Genomic DNA, 25478 nt, shown 5'->3' with positions numbered 1-25478 from the left:
CCAGAAGACCGACCGAAGACAGCTTTTTCAACACCTGCAGGTCATTTTCAGTATTGGCGAATGCCTTTCGGACTCAGAAATGCACCGGCAACCTTCCAACAGTTACTAGATAGCGTGTTATGAGGGCTGAAATCTAACCGGTGTATGGTATATTTGGACGACATAATCGTTTTCTCAAAGGACGTGCAAGAACATGTGAGTCGTTTGCGCGAAATTTTCGATTGTCTGAAAGAAGCGCGGTTAACTCTTCATATGGAAAAATGTCATTTTTTGTTGCAAGAAGTCCGTTATTTAGGTCATATTATAGGACAGGAGGGTGTCCGCACGGATCCAAAACTTGTAGAGGCGGTAATGAATTTTCCGACACCTACAAAAGTAAGAGTTGCAGTCTGATTCATGTCTCACCGATTTTTACAGAAGTGATATTCCAAAATGTGCGGAAATTGCATGGCCCCTCACGCAGTTGTTGAAGAAGGGAGCAAAATTTCACTGGTCAGCAGAATGCGAAGAGGCTTTTCAACAATTAAAAAACTTGTTAACATCTAGCCCGGTTTAGGGTTTTCCAGATTTTTGTAAACAGTTTATATTATCTTGTGACTCTAGTAATTTTGCTTTGGATATTGTATTATCTCAGGAAATAGATGGGCAGGAACACCCAATAGCATATATTTCCAGACAGCTAAACAATGCAGAAAAAAATTACTCAACAACCGAGAAGGAGTTATTGGCATTAATTTTCGGAATGACCTATTTCTGGTGTAATTTGTATGGACGACGTTTCAAGGTGATTACTGACCATGCAGCACTGAAGTGGTTGTTAGGGCCTAAAGACCCAACGAGTAGATTAACTAAGTGGGCTTTGCGTCTTAATGAATATGATTGTGAAGTGATTCATTGACCAGGTGAATCGCATGGAAATGCGGATGGTCTGAGTCGTAAAGTATGCACCATGGAATGCACAGGAATAAATGAGAACGAATGGGAGGAGGCACAAACCGCTGACACAGATTGTGAATGATTTACCTCGCAGCGACAGTCCGTCATGGAAGACGGGATATTGTACCGTAAAACTAGGAACGTTCCACGCATAGTCGTACCTGAAAAATTGCGAAGCGAAATTTTAAGGCAAGCACATGATTCAATGTTTTCGGGTCATTTGGGTCGAAGAGCAACGGAAAGGAGGGTAGCACAGAGTTATTGGTGGTCAACGCATAGGCAATATGTCGATCAGTACGTAAAGAATTGCATTCCGTGTGCTCAACGGGCGGAATTGAGTCATCAGAAAATTGTGTTGCAACGACTACCGGAAGCGGACAGACCTTTCCAATTACTGGGCTTAGACGTCTTGGGACCATTTGTGCAAACACCAGCGGGTAATCACTATGTTTTAACAATAATGGATCGTTTTTCGCGCTATGTGTCTATGACAGCTATTCCGGACCAGCGAGCCGAAACAGTGGCTCACGCCATGGTACATCAATGGCTATTGAAATTCGGAACACCTGAAACTATAATTACAGATTAAGGTACAAACTTTATGTCCAATTTGATGAAACAGTTATGCAAGTTTTTGCATGTAAAGAAATTGAGAATGAGCATGTTACACCTGCAGGCTAATGGTCGGACCAAGAGAGCTCATCGTGCAATAGCTAAGGTGTTAAGTTATTATGTAAATTCGCAACACAACAATTTGGATACCCTATTGGTGTTTGTGACCATGGTGTATAACTCAAAAGTGCATGAAAGTACAGGATTGTCTCTGTATGAAGTACTGTTCGGTCGGAAGATGCCATCTCCATTTGAATTGCTCAAGACCTCACCAGGAACCGATATTTCGGCTGTTAAGGATTTATCCAAAAAGTTGAAAATAATCTGGCGGCAAGTGAAAAAAATGAACACTATAGTCCGCAACAGCGTTAATGGCCTGTCGCCGCGCAGCTTCCGAGGAGTGCTGCGTTGTCAACTGGGCGCTGGGCGAATTGACGGCAGCTATGCTACAGACAGCTGCTTTAGCCGATGTGTCACCTGTCTCACTACTGTCAGGTTCGTGGTGCTCTACTCCCCGTTCAGTGATAAATTTATTAAATGTATCTAATAACTGCGACAATTACATAACAGAATGGATTGTCTATTCAATCTTTCCCAGTCATAACTACATTACGAAATAGTGATACATACTCTCTCACTGCAGAATGGATTCTATAATAAATTGCACATTACAGAAAGATTATGCCTTCCGTTCCTCTTGCTTTATAAATAAAAAGACGAAAGAATCAAATCTAAAATACCCACCCCAGTCCCCAGGGCGAACAGCATTTTAATCTACGTTACATCATAGACAGAATAGAGAGAGAAGTAAAATAAAGAAATTTGTTTGAATGGCTATTATCCGCAGCAAGTATATAAATAATCGTTTTTTGAAGTAAACGCCTTTTCTAGCTGCAATCTGTTTTATTAATCCAGACGTGTTCCACATTTTATTTTAAGGCATTATCGGTGGATATCATCTGAAATAGTACACTGTGGCTATATGCCGTCATTGTAGATTTAAGAAAAGTTCACGCCCTAATTTTTACATATAATCGTAAGTAATAATTTATTTATGCAAAGATAAGGGCGTAAACAGTTTTCAAATCTACATGACGGCATATTATAGCTACAGTGTACTACATCAGATGATATCCAACGATGATGCCTTAAAATAAAATTCTAAACGCGTCTGGATTAATAAAACAGATTGCAGCATGAAAAAGCTTTTAATTTAAAGAAAAAACGAAGTAAAATAAAATTGTCATTACAAAATAGATATTCCACTGAACTACTTTCTATGGCACAGACAGCTTGAGAAGAAAGTAAATGTTCATGATAATTAGAGAGTAAGTTTACATTCCATTCACATACCTTTTTACTCGGAGCTTTCATTGTCGCTACCTTCGGAAATGGATGTGAGAGCTAGACTGAAGATCAACGAATCCATTATTTCGTCTCTGACAGCTTACTTCTGGTAATCTTCTTCTTGCAGTTTGTCAGTGTGACGCACGCAAGCTTCCCAATCAGCAACGGTGATTTTCTCTATTGCTTCATGGGTGAGTCGTTCAGTGTCGGCCACTTTAAATGCAGTATTTTTGTCTGCCACGTATTTCTCCACCTGTGCCCACACCAGTTCAGTGGGGTTTTAATGGCAATGATAAGGAGGTACTCGTATCACTCTGTGTCCATGTTGCTTAGCTATAGAGTCAATTTCGTAGTTTTTAACGCTGGTCTTTGACATCTTCACCAGTTCCAAAAGCTCTGCTCTTGTTTGTGTTTCCCTGTGCGTTACATTATTATTTCGCAACCAAGAAACAATATCACTTTTCCTTGTGCTTGTAGTGGGAGGCCTGTTGAGAACAACAGAGTGATAGCTTGCATTGTCCGTAACAATGACAGAGTCTGGATGCAAATAAGGCAACAGCTGATTCTGAAACCATTCTCGATATGTTTCTGCATTCATTTCGGTACAGTAGTCAGATGTAGCTTTTGATTTTGATTTGAAAATAAGTTTACTTTCAGGCACAAACTCGGTAGCAGCAGAACCAGCGTGGCATATTATAAGACGCCCTCCTTTTCCCACTAGAACTTTCAAACCGCCTTGTCCATCTGTTGTTTGCCAAATAAATTTTCTAGTATGGTTTTGATCTACCCAAGTCTCATCCAAGTAATAGACAGTTGACGTTCCTTTTGATCTGATGTCATGCATTTTCCTTAGAAACGTAGTCCTAGCAGCAGCAATATCATTACGCTCCATTAAAAATTTGCGCCCATCATTGGACTTAACATATTTAAATCCGATGTCCTTCAACATTCTTTGCATTGATCTTGCACTTCCATCAAATCCAGGTGCTTCGTGCATAACAGTGCACGATTTCGCTGTTGTGGGGAACTCACCTCTTTCATAAAATTCGAAAACCTTGCGACGCAACACATTTCGATCGAACTCGTCGATTCCTGTTACCCTCTTTGGAACGCTATGTTTCTTCCCTGGAGACCGAAATACCACATTGCCAACTGCCTGCTGTGACAGCTTCGCCTCCTGTATAACTCGCCTGACAGTTCGTACACCAATATCGCCACAGGCCGCTGCAGTGCGTTCCTGCACCTCGGCAACCTTGCAGATCGGCTCGCCTGAAACTGCCTCACGCTTGAAGAAAGAGTACACTCTAAAAATAAGGTCTCTTGCCTGTTTGTGAAATACTTGACGACGTTTAGGTGTTTCAGCCATTAGGACAAAACTTAGAGAAGACCCTGTATACAACAGAAATCGGCCAACCGCACTTTTCCGCACGTAAAACACGGTAGAACTCTGAAATATGACGGAGCTTCAGACAGCACGAGGCGCGGAAACCGAATGATCGCTCATTGGACAGCTGCACAGCTGTCTACTGAGCATCGTCGGCCGAGAGGCCATCAACTGTGTCGGGAAGTTTAAAGCGTTAGAGAGACAGGACAAAGTTCACAATAGAAATGCGGCTTTACCCTAATATCGTTTAGGACAATGGGTCATGATGACTAATCCGTATGTGCCAAAAGGCAAAACGAAAAAATTTGTATACCATTATCAAGGTCCTTTCCAGGTGATCAAGATGACATCGCCAGTGAATGTAAAATTACAGCTTCCAACTCGCCCTACTATTGTGCATGTGAGTCGAATTAGGCCTTTCAAGGGGAATTTTGAGGAACTTCCTTAATTATCTGCAGTAACTTCTAGTGGAGAGAAAGATGAAACTAAAAAAAAGAATAAGAAAGGAGTACATAAACAACAGAACCAAGTTAATTGTGGAAGCGATCAGACATGCTGATATGCTCTTAGGACACGCGTAAAAAGGAAGAGCTAATGTGAGTTCTTTTTCTTTTGTTTCTCAGGAGGCGTGACGTTCTGGTAAGACCAGCAGTTCCAGCATCATGGGTTGCGCTGAAGAGGGAAGAAGGAAGGTGTGTACTATCTCTCAGCATAGTTATTCTGTTTTGTTGTTGCAACTTAGCTGAAGCCTTGAAGGTACGTCCTATATCAAGTGGTGTTTTGTTCTCGCGACAAGCGGACGTAATTATGTCCGGACAACAATGGACATTAAGGGTGAACTGTAATATTTGGGCGGTTGAAGACGAATTCTGTGAATTAGAGGATACATTTAATGAACTTCATTCCATGGTGGCTAATCAGTCAAGGTTTAATGACACACAGGGGGAACATCAGCTACTATGATCAGCTTTTGCACACTTACAAGCTCAGTTGCGGCTAACTGCAGGGTTAATCCAGCACGTCCGTAGGAAAGGAGGATGTTTAGATGCAGGTGGCCGTATCCTAAAAACTGTTTTTGGGACCGCTGACGCGGAAGATATTAAAAGTATTGATGAAACGCTACGGCAGGTAGAGGATAATGTGAATAGCAACCAGGGAATGCTAGATCTTCACACAACCCAATTAGAGAGTTTGGAGAAAGATTTAGTTAATAATACGCGCCAATTGCTAACTTTGGCCGCGACCTTGATGTCCCACATTAAGGCCACAGTCGACACAACCAGTCACGACTTGGGTATAATCAAGTGACGGTTCGATAACATCGATTCACAGTTATTAATCGCTAAGCAGCTCCGTTTTCTTGCTGATAGTAGGCCTATTACGGAAGCACGCATAGAAGCCACGGAACTACAGGAGTCCTTGCTGCATGCAATGTGCGGGCACTTAACCCCAGTACTGTTACCTTCAGAAAAATTTCTGGAAGGATTACGGAAAGTTCAATCGGAATTGCCCGCATCCCTGGAGCTACTGACGACATTAACAGACGAACACATATCTCTGTACTACAAAATGGTCACTGTTACCAGTATGCGGACAGGTACCATGCTGAGAATTCATATCATAATACCATTAACATGTAAGGATTGTAAATTTGAATGTTATGCCTTGCATATGTATCCAGTGAAGTGGGAAATTTTGCAGAAATTCGTACAATTAACCATACAGGGAATACTGTTAGTGGCACGTAACAGACAAGCTCATGGGTTCCTCAGTGCACAAGACATGCTGCGTTGTCGAACAGGTCCAGTTACCATCTGCCCCGCGAAATTGTTACACACTTTTCCCAAATCTTGTGAGTATTCTCTATTCCACTCTCAAGAACCAGTCACGGAGTGCCCTAAGGAAATTATAGCATCCACGGTGCAGTTCTTTCATCAAGTGGGTCCACATTGGGTATTTTCAGTAATGGAAAACTCAGTCGTTATTTGCGTTTGTTATGAGCAGGGTAAGCAAGGCAGTATGCAAAGAATAGAATTGCAGGGGCAGGGACTGTTAATTAACGGCACACAGTGTAACATTTCAGGGCCAACTTTCAATTTACCAGCCGTGATTACTGGAGCCACAATCATGAACATAACACGCACATTGATCTATGTACCCGACCAACTGGTGCAATTAGTCACAAAAGAAAATCTCACTCCTTTGAATAGCACATTAGACCTCTTTGGACCGGATGCTAGCAGCTCAGGATGGACGTATAACTATGGAACATCTTTTTCAATGAGTGCATGAATACCGTAATGAGCATAAGCAACGCTTACTAGTTATTGAATGATCAACCACCGCCACCTGTATTTTTATCTTTGTCATAGGATTAGTGTACTATCGGCTCAAGAGGAAGGTAGCCCAAATCCTGCCCCTTCCAGCCTTTAACCTAAGCGTCCAGACAAAATTACTGAACAGTTGTGAGGCGCTGCAGCAGAACACTGATTAATGTTTATGAACAAAGATTAGACTAAGGATAAAAGTGAATGAACACAGTGTAAATAGTGAATTAATCGCATTTTGTGGTGCTTGTGAAGTGAATTGTAGTTGTTTTGACTTTTTGGTTGAAGTCAGGGACGAACTCTTTTCGTATGAGGAAGGAATTGTAGAGGACAAGGGGTTATTTTTAGGAAATATGGTGCGAAATTGTGATTTAGTGTATTTAAGCGTGCGATGCGCCAGCCTCACGGCAGACGGCGGACGGAGGCAGGCCGGCGCGTTATGCAGGTGACACAGTTTTGAAACGAGCGTCGGTATGTGTGTACGTGCATGGCAGCCATCAACAGCTAGAACGCAGCATTAGCAGAATTATGCAGGCGTGAGCCGCGTGTGGCGCGGTTGTGTTAGCCAACTCATCGAGAACATTCTAAGAAACATGCCGCTGCGTAACCGGCGGATTCAGCAGTGGTCTGCATTATTTAAGGGCATAAGAGGTGGGCGTAGGGATCGGTTCGACCGATTGGGCGTTCGGTCGCTGTTACGTCGTCGTCATCAGTGATGCTGTCCCTGAGGACCGGTCGGTGAAGGGCATTGCCTGCTGCTGCACCGCAATGTCGTCACAAGCTGCAGTGTCTGCAGGAGGTAAGCTAGGCCGGGCCTTGTGCTGCTAACCTCCTACCGCCTGCAAACGCTGACCGAGTACGGCGTCGCGTTCCCCGGGCTGCACGCAGCAGCACGTCTCCACCACGACACGAGCGGTGGGGCTGAGCTACCGGAAAAATGTATTGGAAGAACCAACAATAAAGAGGAAGATTGCTAAAAACAGCCACCTTGTTCTACGCAGCAACGCCCTACAACCCCGACCACGTCACCTGCTCCGGACATCCTATTACACATTGCTGATAGCTACATATTTGTATCTATTTTATTTCTTGATTTACGAAGTCCTTTACATCTTTTTCATTATGCAAATGTTTGACATCACATCCTATCCTCCACATATACATAGCAAATACCTCATACTTTTCAATCATTTGTTTTTATTTAATGAACAGTTTATTATTTTATCAGAAACTTTATCTAAATGTTGTTTTACAACCCTATTAAAAACCGGTGCTGATTTAAAACTGATCAGTCACGTGTGTTAGAGGACACCAAAATTGAAAAGAAGATCAAAGACACTTCTGACAAACTGGCTGTGGCGTTTGCTGTGTTATTCAGTGGTTTGGTATTTAACTAATTTGTAAATGGAAATGATAATCTTATTTTATTACATTGAGTAATTACTAAATATTTTTTCTCCCGGCTAAAGATTTGATCAAGTTGCTAAAGAACTCCAAGTTAGCGTCGTGTTAAAGTGTTGTCTGTAATTTATGTAAGTGTCACTAAATCACACTTCATACAACAGAATCAATACAACTATTGATTAAGATGGAAGCAGTTATCTTCAGCAAAATAATCATTAAAACCACCGAATATCAGCCGCGCACAACACTGACGTATGTCACCTGAAACAATATTCTTTGCAACTCGTGCGTAATTAATTTCGGCTCCATACATCAGCTAGAAAAGATTCTTATAAGGATCGTGCTATGAGCACTGTTTTTAAAGGACCAATCTGATTCGAATCATTTTCATTAAAATGAGTTCGACCACCGGTGCACATTTATTTTTACACATTAGTATTACCTTCGGCATTTATTCTGCAGAGTTGCGTAATTTAAATTTGATTTTGCCACTGAGATAATTGTTAAGATGGCGGCAGACAATTGATAGAGACTTTCTATCATTAGAGCAAATAAGTAAATATTTAAAATGCTTATTAAACGCTATAAAATCTACTTTCGTATTGTGCACTATTTAGACTTCATCAAGCAAACATTTGATTCGTTTCTAAGGAAAACACAGACAAAAACGCGATACAAATCGCTATCATCAATGGCTGCGCTCCTTGCAGCAGAAAGAAATAATTAACACAGATAATGCTTACTGAGAGAGGAATTAAAGTTACAAATAATTATTCGCTCATGTTTATAATAATAATGAACTCTATTTTCTAGTAACAATTAACAAATAATTACAATTTCTTAACAGACCTCAGTTCGATATGCGTCCGCAACCTACAAAAGCCAACCAACAAAAGGTAAAAACAAAGGAAGACAAATGCAGATCATAAAAGGAATTTACAATTATCATTGTCTTTGTATGATACACATCGATATGTCCAATTACATCATAGAATATTATATAAATAATTAATATTCATCATCTTTTCATTCGTTTCACTGTTTTTTCATACATCGAATAGATAATGTTTATAACTGTTAGAGGCATAATTTTCTCTCGTCCCACTGTAGCTAAAATTTTTCTCGTGGATGTTACATGGCCTAAATAATTGTTTAAACCATGTTCAATGATGATTCATTGTCTTTTAATGTGAGCATAGCTGTGCAAGAACACTAACTTATTTATTTATGAATAATCCTTTATTTGTAATTATTGTAAAAGATCTGAGTCTGACCAAATATTTATAACGTTCTTTTATTTAACTATTGTTGTAATAGTTTATTCTAGGAAGTGGTCATGTTGAGTCAACAGATGTGGAGCTTAAGTACGATGTATTTTGATTGGGATGGCCCTCAGCCAATGGAAAAGCAGGCAGTAGCAGAACACTGTGGGAGTCAAGTGGAGACTGGGACTTCAAGAGTGAAGAGCTCAAACGAGCGAATCTGGACACTTTTATGTCGAGCACTGGTAGAAGGCAGACCTGTCTATGGTAACCTGTGTGATTCAGCCTTATAGATAATTGGTTCTGGGTAGTGAATGGCCACTACAATACTTTTGAAGGGAGTTTATATTTCGAGAGGTCCGAATGTGCTCCAGAGTAGGACTCTGACTTTTTCCTTTTGTAATTCGGAACTCCGCATAGATAGAGTATGAGTTACTATCCTTTGCTTCACACACATGAATTTGTGAATCATCATGTTGATCTCTGAACCGTATTGAGCTTGCAAACATTTCTTGTGTTGTGATTGTAAGTGAACTTAGTTTTTGCATATCTTCGGTGACTGTTTGGTGTGAGAGTTTGCTACCATTCTCTTAAAGCTCTCAATGTAACTTTACTACATTTGATAAAGGTATCTTCTGTCTTTATTTTTAATTGATTGTTAAAGACCACTTTCTGTTTATTTGAGATAAACGATATTCAATATAATTCTTGTTGTCTACATCAGTTACAGATGTTAGAATAGAACCTTTCTTATTAAATTATTCATTTATCTTTTATTTTATATTTCTGTGTATTTTATTAATTTCCAATTCCAACCAATGCATAGACTATTTGACTGCAGGATTACTGTAGATTATTGTTTGCAGCGACTTAGCTGTGGGGCATGTGCATGGCTCGACCCAATGACTACATCGACCTATCCTTTTTAAACAGAACTGTGGGTTGTCCAAGTACCTAAGATACAAGCAATATCAGGCAAAGTCGCCATTGGTTTGCTAGTGTGGACTGCTGTTGGGGATCAAGCTACCAAGAGCTATACAAATACTCCAATATGCTGACGATATATGTATATATTATGCTGATACCAGACTTGAAGAAATGGGGAGACTAATGAGCACAGCAGCGGCCCAGTTAGAAAACTGGTTAACATCTAAAGATTTACAAATCTCAGCCCTTTAAGATGACTATTGTTAATTTTGGCAGGCAAAAGATTTCACAAGGACTAACACATGAGATTAAATAAGCAGATGTTTTCAATGAAGAATCAAACTAAATTTCTAGGAATGATAATAGACTCATGTCTCTCATGGGCAGGGCATATTACATGTCTCATAGAGTAGTTTCAACCTTGTCACAATATGTTGCACTAGGTCACAAGAATATGGTGGTGTGTGGATCATAACATATTACTTTTAGTATACAGAAGTCTCATAAGATGAGTCTCATAAGATCTAAAATTATCTCTGGAAGCATAATCTTCTGCAGAGGCAACAGGAAATTAATTTAGCAACCGTGAAAACTCCAGTGTAGCCGCATCAGAAATTGTCTAGGAGCTATGCACTCCACGCCAACAAATGCATTGTTAGCTGAAGCTGCAGAAATGCCCATTGGTGTACGATGGAAATTAATCATGAACATATTCCTTCTAAGAATCTTGTCTTGATGTAATTGACCACCTACTGATAAAGTCAACAGATGGTTCCAAGAAGACAGAATAGACAGAGGAAAACACTGACCCAAAATTACAACTCTGTACAAGCTTCGTGAACCTAAAGGACATTTTACCTAATCTCTGAAGAACACCAGCACATCCTATTTCACAATATCAATATAGCTAATAACAACAAACAATAGTGCAGAACAATTAGTAATAACCTCTATTCCTGATAATTTACCAGAATATCTCTAGATCTATGTTGACAGCTCCAAAATCCCAGATAATGGTAGAGTGGGTTTCACTTTCCTGTCCAAGCACAAATTACAAGGAATTGATATCACTTCCCAGTGAAACTTATAGCTTTTCGGCAGAAGCTATAGCTATACTCGCAGCTTTAAATTATTTGCAGACCTTCACAGCAAGAAGAATTTTGATTTTAATGGACTAGCAGACACCTGCCATTCCCAAGAAATCTTATTCACTGGTAATAGACATCATGAAGGCTACCAAGGAAAGTAAAATTTATGTGGATTGAAGGACACACCAACATTAAATATAATGACAAAGTCGATGGCTGGTCAACACGGTACTTTTATAACTATCTTATTCCCGTCATCAGACAAAGTGACAATGAAACAATGAATATCAAGCCTCATTGCACATTAAAGAGAAATGTTACTGTCAAATACAGCAGCACATTCTTTCAGAACCCTGGTTCTACACAGTTCAGGCGAACAAAATATTTATAAACTCTTTAATCCTAATGAGATTTAATCATGAATCTTCCCTAAGCATTTTCACCAATTACATGTCCGAAACAATCCTTATTGTGAATGTGTTGCAATAACAGCAGGTGATATGAATCACATCTTTTTCGAATATAAACTACGTGAAAACCAGCAAATCGAATTTATTCAGCAGTTAATCAGACCCCATCAACCATTACCAACTTCCTCAGCAATTCTGCTGCATCAAAATAACATATTAAATATGAAATATTTACATAAATGGCACTTCCGTTTGTAAAACCCCAGAACACTGAAGATGGCTATATGGGGTTCAGATCAAAAGTGAAAATAAATACTACTACTACTACCACCACTACTACTACCACTACCACTACCACCACCACTGCTACAGATATGTCTCTGCCACGATTATTATCAGTATTATTATTATTATTATTATTACTTCTACTAACAGTATTAAAATTTGTGAGCTTGAGCTTCAACATTTTGTGTATGGTACCACAGTCTAACATAACAGTCACGACATTCACTGCTGTAAAAGTTGTTACCGTTCGACAGCTGGAGCGGCACTAGCGCTCCAAGCGGCGAGAGAGGGGAACTTCAGATGCGTCGTAAGCATAATGTTTGTTTTTCATCCCTTTCCTTTGTGATTTACGAAATATTTTAATTTTTTTTCCCTCCAAGAGTTTGTGTAATATCAGAAGGCATAGATGTTTCTAAAAATGATTCTACAATAAGCTCAAGTAGGGATAAAACTCATGAATCCAGAGGCAATTTTCAACAGATTCGTGAAGAAACATTTGTGATGTTGCACAGAACTGCAGCTTACCACGTTCATATCAACGGAATATACACATATAGATTCACGCATTAGAAGCACAGACATGTACATCTACATGCAAAAGAGATCGACGCCCCATTTTCATTCCATAGGCCTACTATATTTTAGTCATTGTCACCTGTTGCCACAAGTAAGAACTTCATCTTTCTATTATTCTAAGTGGAAGAAGCAACTGCCAATAGTGGGATAAACATACTGTGAGAGAAAACCCCAAGTCCTCAAAGCCAATAACACTATGAGAAGTGCTGACATATGTTAAATTTGCCATTAGAGACTTTTCATCCAATGACATATGCACTGGTTTATCAGTATCGGAGAAATGCTGTACCTTCTGCTTTAAAAGGTGGAACAAAATGTCACCTATCCCACATTTTATTTGTATGCCTTCCATGTACCTCTGTAATGTACACACTGATGGAAACATAAAACATTCTGATAAAACCTGTATGCCTGAGTGCTGTAATGTAATAAATTTAGAGCAAAGAGGTTAGTTTTGTCTTTCCATCTTGCAGATGGCATACTAATCTGGTTCAACAACAAGTCAAGGGCATCTTTTTTTAAACGTTGGGATCCTATAGCCTTCAAAATTTGTTTGTCCTCCTTCACTTGATCCTTCTGATACAGTTTCCGTTGCTGTCTGTACTTAAAATGATAGATACTTTCCTTGTCCCATAACAGTATCGCACAAAGTCTAGCGATCTGCACATTCTGACACTCCACATGCTTTTTCTAAACACGAATAACTGCACTTAATTTTACCACTTCCTCGTCAAAGCAGGTCTGGGTTGGGGATTCAGATGAATCTGGCACTGATAAATGGAGAGTTGGCTGCTTTTGTGCCATGAGTGTTTTACAGCTTTAATCGGATTGTCGAACCTTTGGGGCAGTCTCCTCTTTGTCAGTTGAGGTTGCGTATTTGGAATGTCAAACAATGTGGTTAACTGCATTCCACACGAGTTTATTATTGTCTGCATTCATGAACTGGTTTTGTTCGACATGTAGCGGACAAAACTTATTATTGTAAAGGTAAAAAGGGTCTTTTTTCATAAGATCTTCTCGTCTGATATTCACTAGGCATTTTGTACTCATAAAACGAAACATTAATCATCAATATAAGTGTAATTTGCAAGCGAATCCTGACGATTCAGTTTAGTAACATAATAGTATATACCTCTCAGGGTTCTTAGGAAACCTAAAAAAAAGACATCTGTGGTCTCTTCTTCTTGTTGTTGCTGCCATTTATTGCGCTACTCTACGCTACCATTTGTAAAAACCATTCTACAAACCGTCACAACAACTATTCGCTTTCACGATCGCCCCACACTCAACTTACTGGACACTTGGCGCGCTGCTGGCACAGTAGGCAACAAAATCGAGGCGAAGTGTCGCAACTGTTCAGCCTAGTTTACACGACGACACAAGGTTGCAGGCAACTACGCTACCGACTACTGCGCTTTGCATAGGTGTTTGTGGGATTTCAGTGATGCTGATTACAAAAATAAGAACATATTGCTGCTCCTGAGACCGTGATGTGCGATCAGAAAATAGTTTGACATTATCTGAGCTGCAGGGCAAAAGTTATTTAATTAGGAGCACATACACAACTGAATTAATAAAAATACAAGCAAATGTAACTCTAGCTGTAGAAATGCTCTTGTATAGAAGACTAAAATCCCATCGTTCGAGTTGGCATACTTTTTTTTTAAGGGATATTCTTGACAGGAAGGAGGCTACGTAAATCAAGAAGCTACATTCTTTATTCAATATTCATCTATTTAAAACGTCGCAGCAGTGCTCCCCATTCACATATGTTTGAATTTTGAAACATTGCCGTCTTCAAGAGAGTAGTTTGCAAACCATTCTCTTCTTAAATGCGGCATGCTTCGAATAATTATTGCTGTTAATGTTAATAATTATTACTGTTAATAATTATTGGTGTTAATGAAAAAGCGTCATCACAACTGAAACCGCATCTTATAACATGCCGAGTGTTCCAGATTGTAATGCGTGCAATGTGGTATGTAATTTCAGTTTTGGCGACAGTGCTTCATGCATTACAATATCTTTATTCCTTATCGCATAATTAACTCTATTTAGAAGAGACGTTAACAGTTCTGGTGACATTATAACATAATTAAAAGAGCTTCTTGAGTCTTCCATTACAAATTATTTCAGCAAGGATGCTGAGCAACTGAGCTGACGTCTTTTCTTCATCCAGTCACGAATCGAAACACGTTTCTTATTTTTATCTTATGCAGCGATTCCACGCAACAAGCTTTAACTCCATCACAACTCGTGCGACATGCAGCTGCCAAAACTTTCATTTCAGTCACGAGTGATTCGTGAACCCACAAAACGACGAAACTGAAGTATATACTGGTTTCACCGTGTCTACAGTCAAATATGAAACCATTTGCGTGCAACTCATTCACGCAACGAGTGGCGCAACCCAAGCATTTAAAAGTTGGCAACCCTTTGCTATAAAGTCTGTGACTCGAATGTAAACTATTGAGTGATGCTGGAGAGGGCGTGTGTACTGTGTACTCATAGATGAGTATGTCATTGTTTACATCAGCGTGGAGGAGGATCTCGTATGACATTATTGTATTGTGCAATTGACACGCATAGAAAAAAATATTCGTACAAATAATACGAAAAATTCAGAATGCTTGACGGCGTGAAACACATTATACTTGTGTTGTCGGGAAAGGGTGGTGTAGGAAAGTCAACAATAAGTACTCAACTTGCTTATGCTTTCAGAGACAGCGGTTATAAGGTATTTATCAGTTATTGAGCCAGTGTAGCTTTATCATAATGTTCCAAATGCCTCTTCAAAACGTGAAGCGCTTGTGTGGCCTTGTCAGCAGTGTGCATCCGACAGAATGACTGCCATGGTAGGCTACGATTTTTGTGAAAGAAAGAGCATGCGGTACGTAATCGTGTCTTTAGAATGTGGCGCTGACGTTACGTAGATTTCCGACCAGACCTATTCAGCACAGACTGTTACAGAGTTATGCATAATACCGGTGGCACACTTTGCGCAGAGGTGTTTATTGCATAGCTCTGTGACAAAGTTCCTCCAGCAAAACTGATGCAGTTTTATTTTGGACGTTCTCGACTGCACGTTAGTAAACATACGGAACTCCAGTGTTACAGAATTTCTTGTCAGCGGTTTATGTTTCCTATTGATAGGGAAAAATGGAAATGACAGTAGGCTATTTAATATTTACAAAAAGAGAAACCACTTTGTCCACGCTATACTGAGGGCGTACTTCTTGTTTCTTAGTACTTATTTTTGTTTTCTCTGTGTCGTATAACAGTAGGCTCATAAAGTGAATCTGTAAAATACAGTTTTCCATTTATTTGTAGGTTGGTCTCCTTGATATTGACTTATGTGGACCAAGTATTCCATACCTTCTGCATTTGCAGGGTAAAGATGTCCATCAGTGCCCTCAAGGGTGAGTCATATACCACACAGATTGAAGTGTTACATTTTTACATAATAGCTCATAGGATAAATGTAAGTGATAATTACAACTAGTGCTCTTCACGGATGAATATTCAATTGTTGCTCTTCATAACAATAGTTATTGTAGGTAGTAGCTGTAAATTACCCATGTTATCAATTTTTAGAAACAAACTAATTCTAAGATTAGTTAAAGATGTAGACACTAAAAGTTATGCTTTCGTGTTGATACCGAATTAAACTGTGAGGAAAATATTTGCCATGTCTAACAAGTGTGTGCTATATCATGCAGAAATTGACAGATGCAATCACTGATGAGTTTCTGAAGGTGGCATATTGTGGCATATTTCAGTCATGCAGTTTATATGCCATACTGATATGGTATCATTCCTGTTATCTAACCGAAATTCTGAAAATCCATTAAAAAGTAACCAGAATAATGAGTAAAGTGCGACCTAAGGAACACTGCCGAGGCTTCTTTATCAAGCTAAAGATACTAGTTGTTGTGAAGTTATGTATCTATACAGCATTTCTTTATGTCAAAAAGTAACTTTGGCATCAGAGAGAAGATATGCCTCAGCAGCACGAGAAGCAAACTGGACTTCGATGTATCAGACATAGACTAAGACTCCGAACTCTCATAAAATAACGTGCTTAAAATTTTTCAATAAATGTCCAGTATCTGCTTGATCCTGGCCGTGTAATATTTTCAGAGTTAATATTTATGTCTGACTATTGAAAATACCATTTGGTTTATAAAAGAATATTTCTAAAATAAGTGGAATAAAATTGGGAACTTCTCGATAAGAAATTATTATTAAGTGTATATTTAAAGTCTAAAACTATTCTATGTTTAATAAAGACATGGTTGCATATGGGCATTATTACCATCCCATTATCCACACGTTTTCTGTGGCTTTCCCAAATCACTTAACATATATGCTGGAATGATTCCCTTGAAAATGATGTGGCAGATTTCCTTCTCTGCCTGCCCCAGTTTGCACTCATGTTTAGTGATTTTGTAGTAATTGGGACATTAGACACTGATCTTCCTTTTAGCTCACTCCTGCCTCTCCATCAATATCTCCCCCTCAATTTCTATTTTGATCACAAGTGGGTGACACTTATTTCATCTTTGAAGAAATAAATAATTTTGAAGCAAGCAGTGATCTCTACTAGTGATCTGTACTTTTTCTGTTCCTTTATGTCCTCAGAATTTTATCATACAAACAAACGCCCATTTTCCAACTTAGTGTGTATATTTCACCCCCATGTTCGTATTACAGTAATAGTGTAATCAGATTCAATGACTTTTTTTTAATGTTTTGTTTCTCTGGACTATTGCCATATGGTCTTCATGTCAAGTTGACCACTGTAATCTCCCCGCTCCTTCCTTCTTCCATCTGTTGTCCACATTAAACAATGCCCAGTCCAAGAAATTAATAAGCAAAGTCTTTTATGAAGATTTGAGAGGAGCGAAGATTACAATAAACTTTCAAGTTTATTTAGCTTGTCATGTTGAGATGGCTCCAGTTCTTGTCTAGGGGTCTGATTCTTGAAGCAGAAAATCTAACATCAGCTCCTCATGGTTGGTTTGAGCTAAATAAATTGGAATATTGTTGTTGCAGAATTTTTTATGTAAATATATTTACCACTGATTGTCGGAAATACAGAAGCGTCCGATTCCGCCTGTCTGCTTTGACCCATGATGTCACAAATATGGCGGAAATGACCACACACCATGACTCCAATATGGCGCCTATTACGTCATTACATAAACATGACAACAAACATGAAAATACATTGAAAAACCAACACACACACATTTCATAAAAGGCCTAATGACACTAATGGGACAAGTGTGGAAAGTTGGGAGTTTTGAGGTGGGGACAAAGTAAATATAAACAAATTTAAACACACACCACCATACCAAACCGCAAAAAAACGATGAAAAAAACTAACAACACACAACTCCCCAATCCTCTGGAATCGAACACTTCCCTTGACGCATATAGCTAAACATCAGCTGCCGATACCACAAATTGGAATTGAACAATTCCCTTGACCTATATAGCTCAACAGCAACTCCCGATACTGGAGCACCCACAGCCACAACCACACATTGTAATGAAACCCTTCCGTTGACCCCAACACACAACAAATACAGTAAGGACAAGAAAAATAAAAACTTACAACAAAGCTCTGGTACCGCCACCTAGGCCGGCCACCACAATCACACACAGGCACACACACAGCCATACACACACCCCCAAACCAATGAAAAAATACACGACCGAAAGAAAGATTCCACACCCCACCCCCCAACACAACCTCGCCCCTCACCCCAAAATAAAATACCCATAAACAAAAACCAAACTAAATAAAAATATCTGTCACACACTACAACTCAACAAAAACTGCAACAAAATAGATCCTCCTCAACTTAATCGCACACCAACACACTCCCCCCCCCCCCCCCAAAACAGTACCAACAACTAACACCCCCCCCCTGCCCTCCTCCCCAAGCCACAGCCACCCACCCATCCAAACCACACTAAGCATCTCGGGCTGTACATCTTAATAATAGCCCTTAAAAAAAAATAGCTCTCAGGAACACTCTTCCACCAACAGTACTCATCTAAATGAGACTGAAGGTTAGAAGAGCGACTCTTCACCCTCCCAAGAACTTACTTAATGGTCTCCCACATCCCTTCTATAGTATTTGTGCAAGCCCCCGTCTCGTAATTTTTGAAACTCTAAACTATGGTTAAAAACTAAATGATTGTACCCCCTCTCAACCGATCCCCTATAAGGAAAAAAAGCATCTGAAACTACAGTGGAACCTGGTTTTATAAACTCCTCAATTAACCCCACTAATTCCACCTTAGACCACCCATCCACAACCCTAAAAACACATTCCGAACACCCCCCCCCCTTTCCAGTACAACAGCCTCACACACCCAGAGACCAACTACAGACTTACCCCTCCCATACTTCCTTTTCCCAAACTGCGACTCGTCCACCTCCACCACAACCCCAGGCCCACCCAACTTACCCCTGTGCTTAATAAACTCAGAACATACTTCACAGCAAAACGAAAACCAGTCAAGCACACTCCTCTCACTCACGCCAGTCTCATGCGCGCAAATACTTTAATAGGATCTATAACAAAAGTAATATGTCAACAACACAATCTCTCGCATGCCCAACCCAGACTTCTCGAACCAGGAACCGCATCGTATGGAGTGCCATAGGTTATCCCTACGGGACCGCCACATATAACCGTCCCTGGTCCGAGACGCTGGAACTTTTGCCGTTGTCATTTCATTCCGACAGACAGCGGACTTAACCACCTCCGCAATGAACCCAAAAAGCTGTGGAAATTTGATCAGCTCCAACTGAGTCGCGCCCATAATAGCGTGGAGATGCACACTATTTATTTTATCGGTCATATCCATACCTAACAAGAGCAACAACAAATTAATTTATTCACATTAACACATGACCTACAGCGAACAGCACTACAATAACTTTCACACAAAACCACTAAATCGTTAACTCACTGAAACCAATTCCACTCTAAACACAGCTAAAATGAGAACCAGCCACTAGAATCAGTAACACCAAACTGAACTCAATACACCACACAACACGAAACCCCTAAACACACCACCAGAGGGTACCACGAACCGCAACACAATGACACCTACAAACACGCCACAGTCACAAACCAAACTCCGCCCTGTCATGACATCACACAGCCTTACGTCACAGGTCAAAGTTGACAGGTGGAATCGTACGCTTCGGTCGACCACTGATTGTCTCACATTTTAGTATGTGATACAGTATTTAGATTTTTCACGTTAACAAAGCGGAAATTGCATTGTTCACACCTATTATACAAAAATACATCCGATCACATCAGAGGCAACCTTACGATACTCCACACTCTGCAGGAATAACAATATTCCAAAGAGTTTACAATTTTTCACTTCATAAAATTCAGAAATAAACATAGTAAGCAGTAGAGGAGTGCATAATTAATAATAGAAATTTGAAGTGTGCAAATAATTCGTAATTTCAAATGTTTTTAAAAAAAATGATTTTAACTTTACATTCAGAACTAGTATTTATCGATTATAACATCCAAAATAAAGAAATTCCTTTTCATAAATTTTAGCCTGAAATATAGCATACTGTCTATAAAATTATATCATAGTATTTAGAAAAGCAATCGAGATAATATTAAACTGTCCAAAATTTGAAAACTAATACTAGTATTGCCAACTACTGTTGAGGAAAAGTAATGCTAGAGGAGGCTGTCCTGTTACATCATGAATGAGTTAGAAATCAGTATTAAGTAATATGGCTTCAGTCTGTGAATGGTCGGATAAATTTTTTGTGTGAAAATGATTGTGAAAAAATCATCACTGTATCACATAGAAACAAGGGCAGATTTCTGACCTCTAGAAAAATCTAATTAATGTATGGAAAGGTTCTGAAAAATGCACCCAAAGTGATGTGGGAGAGGGGGATGGAGGTCAGTGATTCACTTTGAGGTTGAGTCCATCAGAAGAAACATTCAGTGTTCTTCACAGTGGGTAATTGGTGAAGAGTGAGGTAATATCAATGGTGATTTGTGGCATGTATATTGGTAGTGGAACAGCCATAGTTTTCATATGAATTGTGTTTAACTATACTCTGTTGTAGAAATTGACATCAAAGACAACACTTTGAAACTGGCAACTACAAAGTAGCCAAGATAATTAAGTTAGTACATTGTCAAAGGAGGGTGATTGGTGGCTATATGTGGCTTAGACGGAGTAAGAAGTTGGCAACTGGAATTTGTACAAACTTTGAGAGTCTGTCTGAACTGTGGATTTGAAGCCATAATGTGAGTTTCTGTAATGGAAATGTCAGAAATCTATCTCTGAGAAAGTATGGTGTGGTCGACTTGAGTGTACAAATGCTTTGACCGTTGATGGCACTGTGTTGTGTTGTGTGATGTCACGTGATGTCATGGTGGCAGTGCGTTTGTGACATGTATCTTGTTTGCAGAGGGTGTGTTGGATTATGTGGTGGCACGTTACAGTATGGGATGTTTATGTTTCTAAATTGTTTATGACTCTTGTTACTGATATTGGACTCTTTGAGTGCTGTTTGTTGTAGTGACATTATAAGAGTTTGTAGCAGTTTGTTAATGAGTTATTTTGATTTTGGCAGTTCTCAGCAAATGATGCTGTTTTGGGTTTGTAATTATTAGTGTGGTGTGTCGTTTGTGGTTGGAGATTTAATTGTATATTTCGTTTTTTGCTAGTTACGAATTGACAACAAAGTTCATGAGTAGGTCCCAGTGTATCGCAGTTGGGGATGATGTGTCGCAGTTTGGGACAATATTTGGAGCACAGTTAAATTCCTACAGTTATTCGGCATGTGAAGGTCAACATTGACCAAAGTTGCTGCATCTCGGATCAGGAACTAGTGGCATAATCCATATCAGTTCAGGCAGGCTTACATTCATAGTCCCAGGTGTTACTGTATTTAGCATATGTTAAAATGAAAGATGAAGTATTCTTTTTTTTTTTTTTTCTCCTAAACAATTTCTGATCAGAGATACAGCCCTCCAAAGAAGACAGTGTGCATACCATTTTGAAGATGCAAATTTTGGAGAAAAAATTAAAACTCTGTATCTCTGGAACAGTTCTAGATATTTTTTATTTTCTTTTTTTAATTTTGAAAGATAGTTACTTTATGATTCCAAAGAAATCCTCCATTTGGACTTATCAGTCAAAGTTCTTTTACTATAGCACTCTTAACTTTTTTATAATCTATGGAATTTTTTTTTTTTCGAAAATGCCAATCCACAAAATTTAGTTTTTTTTCTGTTTATTAATACTGTATAGTTCTACATTCCCTGAAAGGGAGAGCTACCACTTTTATGTTGAACAGGTTTTATAAACAATTGAAATTTTTGCCATACATAAAACATGTTTTATTACCACATTATCATATAACATGCTCATAAAATCAAAACTTAGCCTTATTTAACATAATTTTAGTTTTGAAAGATGAGTAAGAGTCTTGCTGTAAGAGCTTTGCTGTAGCGTATTCATCCATAACTTTAGTCATTTATCTGTGCTTTCTTGATAATAGACCTTATGACTCAACTTCACTGACCACGGTTTCTTAACAGGACTGACACCTACATCTGTAGTTGACTGATTCAGGGTATTTAATTCTTCCTCTATACATGCAAAATCTGTGTCATCTGCACCATGGGAGGCTTCACCTTGTTCAGATACTATCACTGTTTTTATTCTGTCAAAATATTTAAAACACAAAAAGTCATCACTGGAAACATGTTCGTTTTGAAACAGACTTCAAATGAGAACGCTTATTCCCAACCTGAACAAAGTCTTGTTTTTTTGTTCGTCTTGTATGTCACTCTTTTTGTGGATATGCAAATAGTTGGCATACTTCTCTCCTGTGGCCCCAGTCAGAAGACATTTCAAACAGTCCTTTTCACAGAACACACTGTAACTGTGTCAACTGGCAAACTCCTCACAAAAACACAGAACTCACTGGATAGCCTTCGATTTCTTAGAAACCTCTTCAGTAACCGAATTAGCACTGAACAGCAACATTACAGAAACCTGCAGTGAACAACCATGACAAAGAAACTGACAAACTACAACAAAGTGTAAGAAATACCTACAACAATGAAAGTGAAATGAAATAACTGCAACAAAGAAAGTGATAAGAAATAACTGCAACTAAGACACTAGAAATAAACATTGTAACAAAGAAATTGGTTAGAAACTACTGCAGTGAAGACATACATTACCCTTGAAAGTTAAGAAAAATGATTTTTTAAAAAATAAAACCTGTCCAACTTAAAAGTGGAAGCTCTCCTTTACAGAGAATGTAGTACTACATGGTACTAACACACGGAAAAAAATCTAACTATTCTGGATTGGCATTTTGGAAAAAAAAAAAAGTTTTCTGTAAATTATAAAAAAAAAATCAAAAGGTGACAGTAAAAGAACTTTGACAGATATGTCCAAACAGAGGATACCATTGTATTAAAAAAAAAAATTAAAAATAACCACAACTGTTGCAGAGATACAGCATTTTAAAAAAAATTCTGAAATTGCATCTTCAAAATGGTCTTTGCAATGTCATCTTCGGAGGCCTGTATCTCGAGGCAGGAATTTTTTTTGGAGTAAACAAAAAAGAAAAAACGTGTTTCATACTTACTCCTGAATTTTAACATATGCTAATTTCAGTAACATCTGAGACTATGAAGGTAACCCCCTGCCTGAAGTGATACGGATTATGCCTAGTATATTTAGCATTGTAGAATGAAGGCTTTCACGACCGGTTGACATGGCTGTTTATATACTTTCCGGACCACGACCTCGCATCCCGGAAAGTATATAAACAGCCATATTTAGCATTGTCAGTGGAACAGCATATAACGTTGCATGCCTTGAGGTTCCTATGTTGAGAAGACTGCGTTGGCTTGCTGTTAAAGGGATTGTGTTGATGGCATATTATTTTTCTGTCGCTAGATTGCTAGATTTGTGTGTCAGATGACATTGGGCTGAAAGTAAGTTTTATGGTTTTATTTTATTCTCTCTCTCTCTCTCTCTCTCTCTCTCTCTCTCTCTCTCTCTCTGATTTTTAGTATGTGTGGTATCTGTGTTTGTGAGTGGAATCATGTGCTTCTTGTATATCGAAAATGGTGTTATGCAGCTTTTTTTAATGAATTTTTTGGTTCTGTGGTAGGTATTATGGAGTTTCTTTTGCCTATGTTGGTGAGGTTAGGTTTTCAGTATTAGTTATATGAGCAAGTTTGGATTTTGTGGTGCTGTGGACAGGTCGACTGATATTGCTGATACAGCATTTTGCAAGTTTTCATAATTTCAATTTGTTAGTTTTCATAATTTTTCTCTGGGTGGGTAATGCGATTTCTATTAGGATTTCTTTAGTGGTGTCACTCTGTCAAGTTGGGCCATGTAGTTCAACTCAGGTTGGCATTACTGAGTTTTGTAAGTTTTTGTGATGTTTCACTAGATGTGCAGTGCAATTTTTTATTTATTTATTTCCCTGCCCCCTCGATTTTTCAAGGTGAGTTACAGAGCTCAACTTAGGTTGTCAAGCCCTCAGGTGCTCAGCATTCATTTGCTGGATACCGTCTTGGCGACCCCGGGCTTTCTGAGCTGGGGACTGGTAAACAACGCCAGTCCCCTATCACCGTAAGCTCTGCGCATGCTTCAGCGACCACCATGCGGTGCGGTGGTGGAACATTGTGTGTCTCAGTGAATGAGGATCTTGGCATGATCACCTGGATTGCAAGTTTGTTAAAAGCCTCTATAAAAAACCCTCGATCTCAAGGTGTGCTGTGCACTGATGGGATGCATGGCTGTTGAGGTGGAACAATCATTGGCAAGCAACCTCTGGGGAACCTGCTACACCCCAGTCGTATAAGGCTTACTCAGGCATGCGGGGCTCTGTCTGAGTGGACCCTTGTTTCCCCAGCTGCTCATTGGACAGAGACAAAACCCTTGAAATCATCCTCTTCTCCTCTCAGCAGGATGGGTGTACCGCCTGGGAGTATACACAACCAAGATCCAAAGAAGAGTGGCGAGTTTCGTCACAGGGTTATTTGGTAAGCATGATAGCATTACGGAGACGTTTCGCAAACTCAAGTGGCAGACTCTGCAAGAGAGGCGCTCTGCATTGCGGTGTAGCTTGCTGTCCAGGTTTCAAGAGGGTGCATTTCTGGATGAGGTATCGAATATATTGCTTTCCCCTACTTATACCTCCCGAGGAGATCACGAATGTAAAATTGGAGAGATTTGAGCGTGCACGGAGGCTTTCCGGCAGTCATTCTTCCCGCGAACCATGCGCGACTGGAACAGGAAAGGGAGGTAATGACAGTGGCACGTAAGGTGCCCTCCGCCACACACCATTGGGTGGCTTGCAGAGTATAAATGTAGATGTAGATGTAGATTCATCCAAGAGAATGAGAGGGGTTAGTCCTCCTGATAGTAAGAATACTGTTGACTTCAGTAACAGAACTCATGGGTTCGTGAATAACAATGTGTTTGTGGTGATAGAGGAAGGAGGGGAAATTTGAAAAAGTATCCCTCTTTCATGTCCATAAATGTTTGGAAGGCCTGGCTGGCACCTTAAAATCTATAAAACAAGTGTGTAATGACTCATTGTTGGTCAAAACTTACAGGTCGAAGCAGGTGAAATTGGGTGTATATGATATCATTGTTGAGATGCACACTTCTCAGCTCCAGTAAGGATGTTGTCACATGCTGAGATATCATGGACATGGACATAGCAGAATTGAAGCAAGAATGGCCATCCCAGGGGATAGTTGATGTGAAGCAACGAACGTGACGGAATAATGAAGAAACTGAAAAGAGAGCCACTTTCACTGTCACATTCAATTCCCCAACACTGCCTGAACATATTATGT

General features: G+C 39.4%; 1 protein-coding gene across 1 annotated transcript in view; it reads left to right on the top strand.

The window, feature by feature from the left end:
• Positions 1-15000: 15000 nt before the first annotated feature.
• Positions 15001-25478, top strand: part of LOC126188928 (cytosolic Fe-S cluster assembly factor NUBP2 homolog) — a 77092-nt gene continuing 66614 nt past the window's right edge. The window contains exons 1-2 of the mRNA XM_049930649.1: positions 15001-15295; positions 15889-15977. Of these exons, the coding sequence (XP_049786606.1) occupies positions 15185-15295; positions 15889-15977 (200 nt within the window). The 5' untranslated portion in view covers positions 15001-15184. The remainder of the gene's footprint in view (positions 15296-15888; positions 15978-25478) is intronic.

The sequence above is a fragment of the Schistocerca cancellata genome, chromosome 5 (genome assembly GCF_023864275.1).
Source record: "Schistocerca cancellata isolate TAMUIC-IGC-003103 chromosome 5, iqSchCanc2.1, whole genome shotgun sequence".
Classification (NCBI taxonomy): Eukaryota; Metazoa; Arthropoda; class Insecta; order Orthoptera; family Acrididae; genus Schistocerca; species Schistocerca cancellata.
The sequence above is the reverse complement of the archived record's forward strand: the minus strand, read 5'-3'. Positions and strand labels throughout refer to the sequence as shown.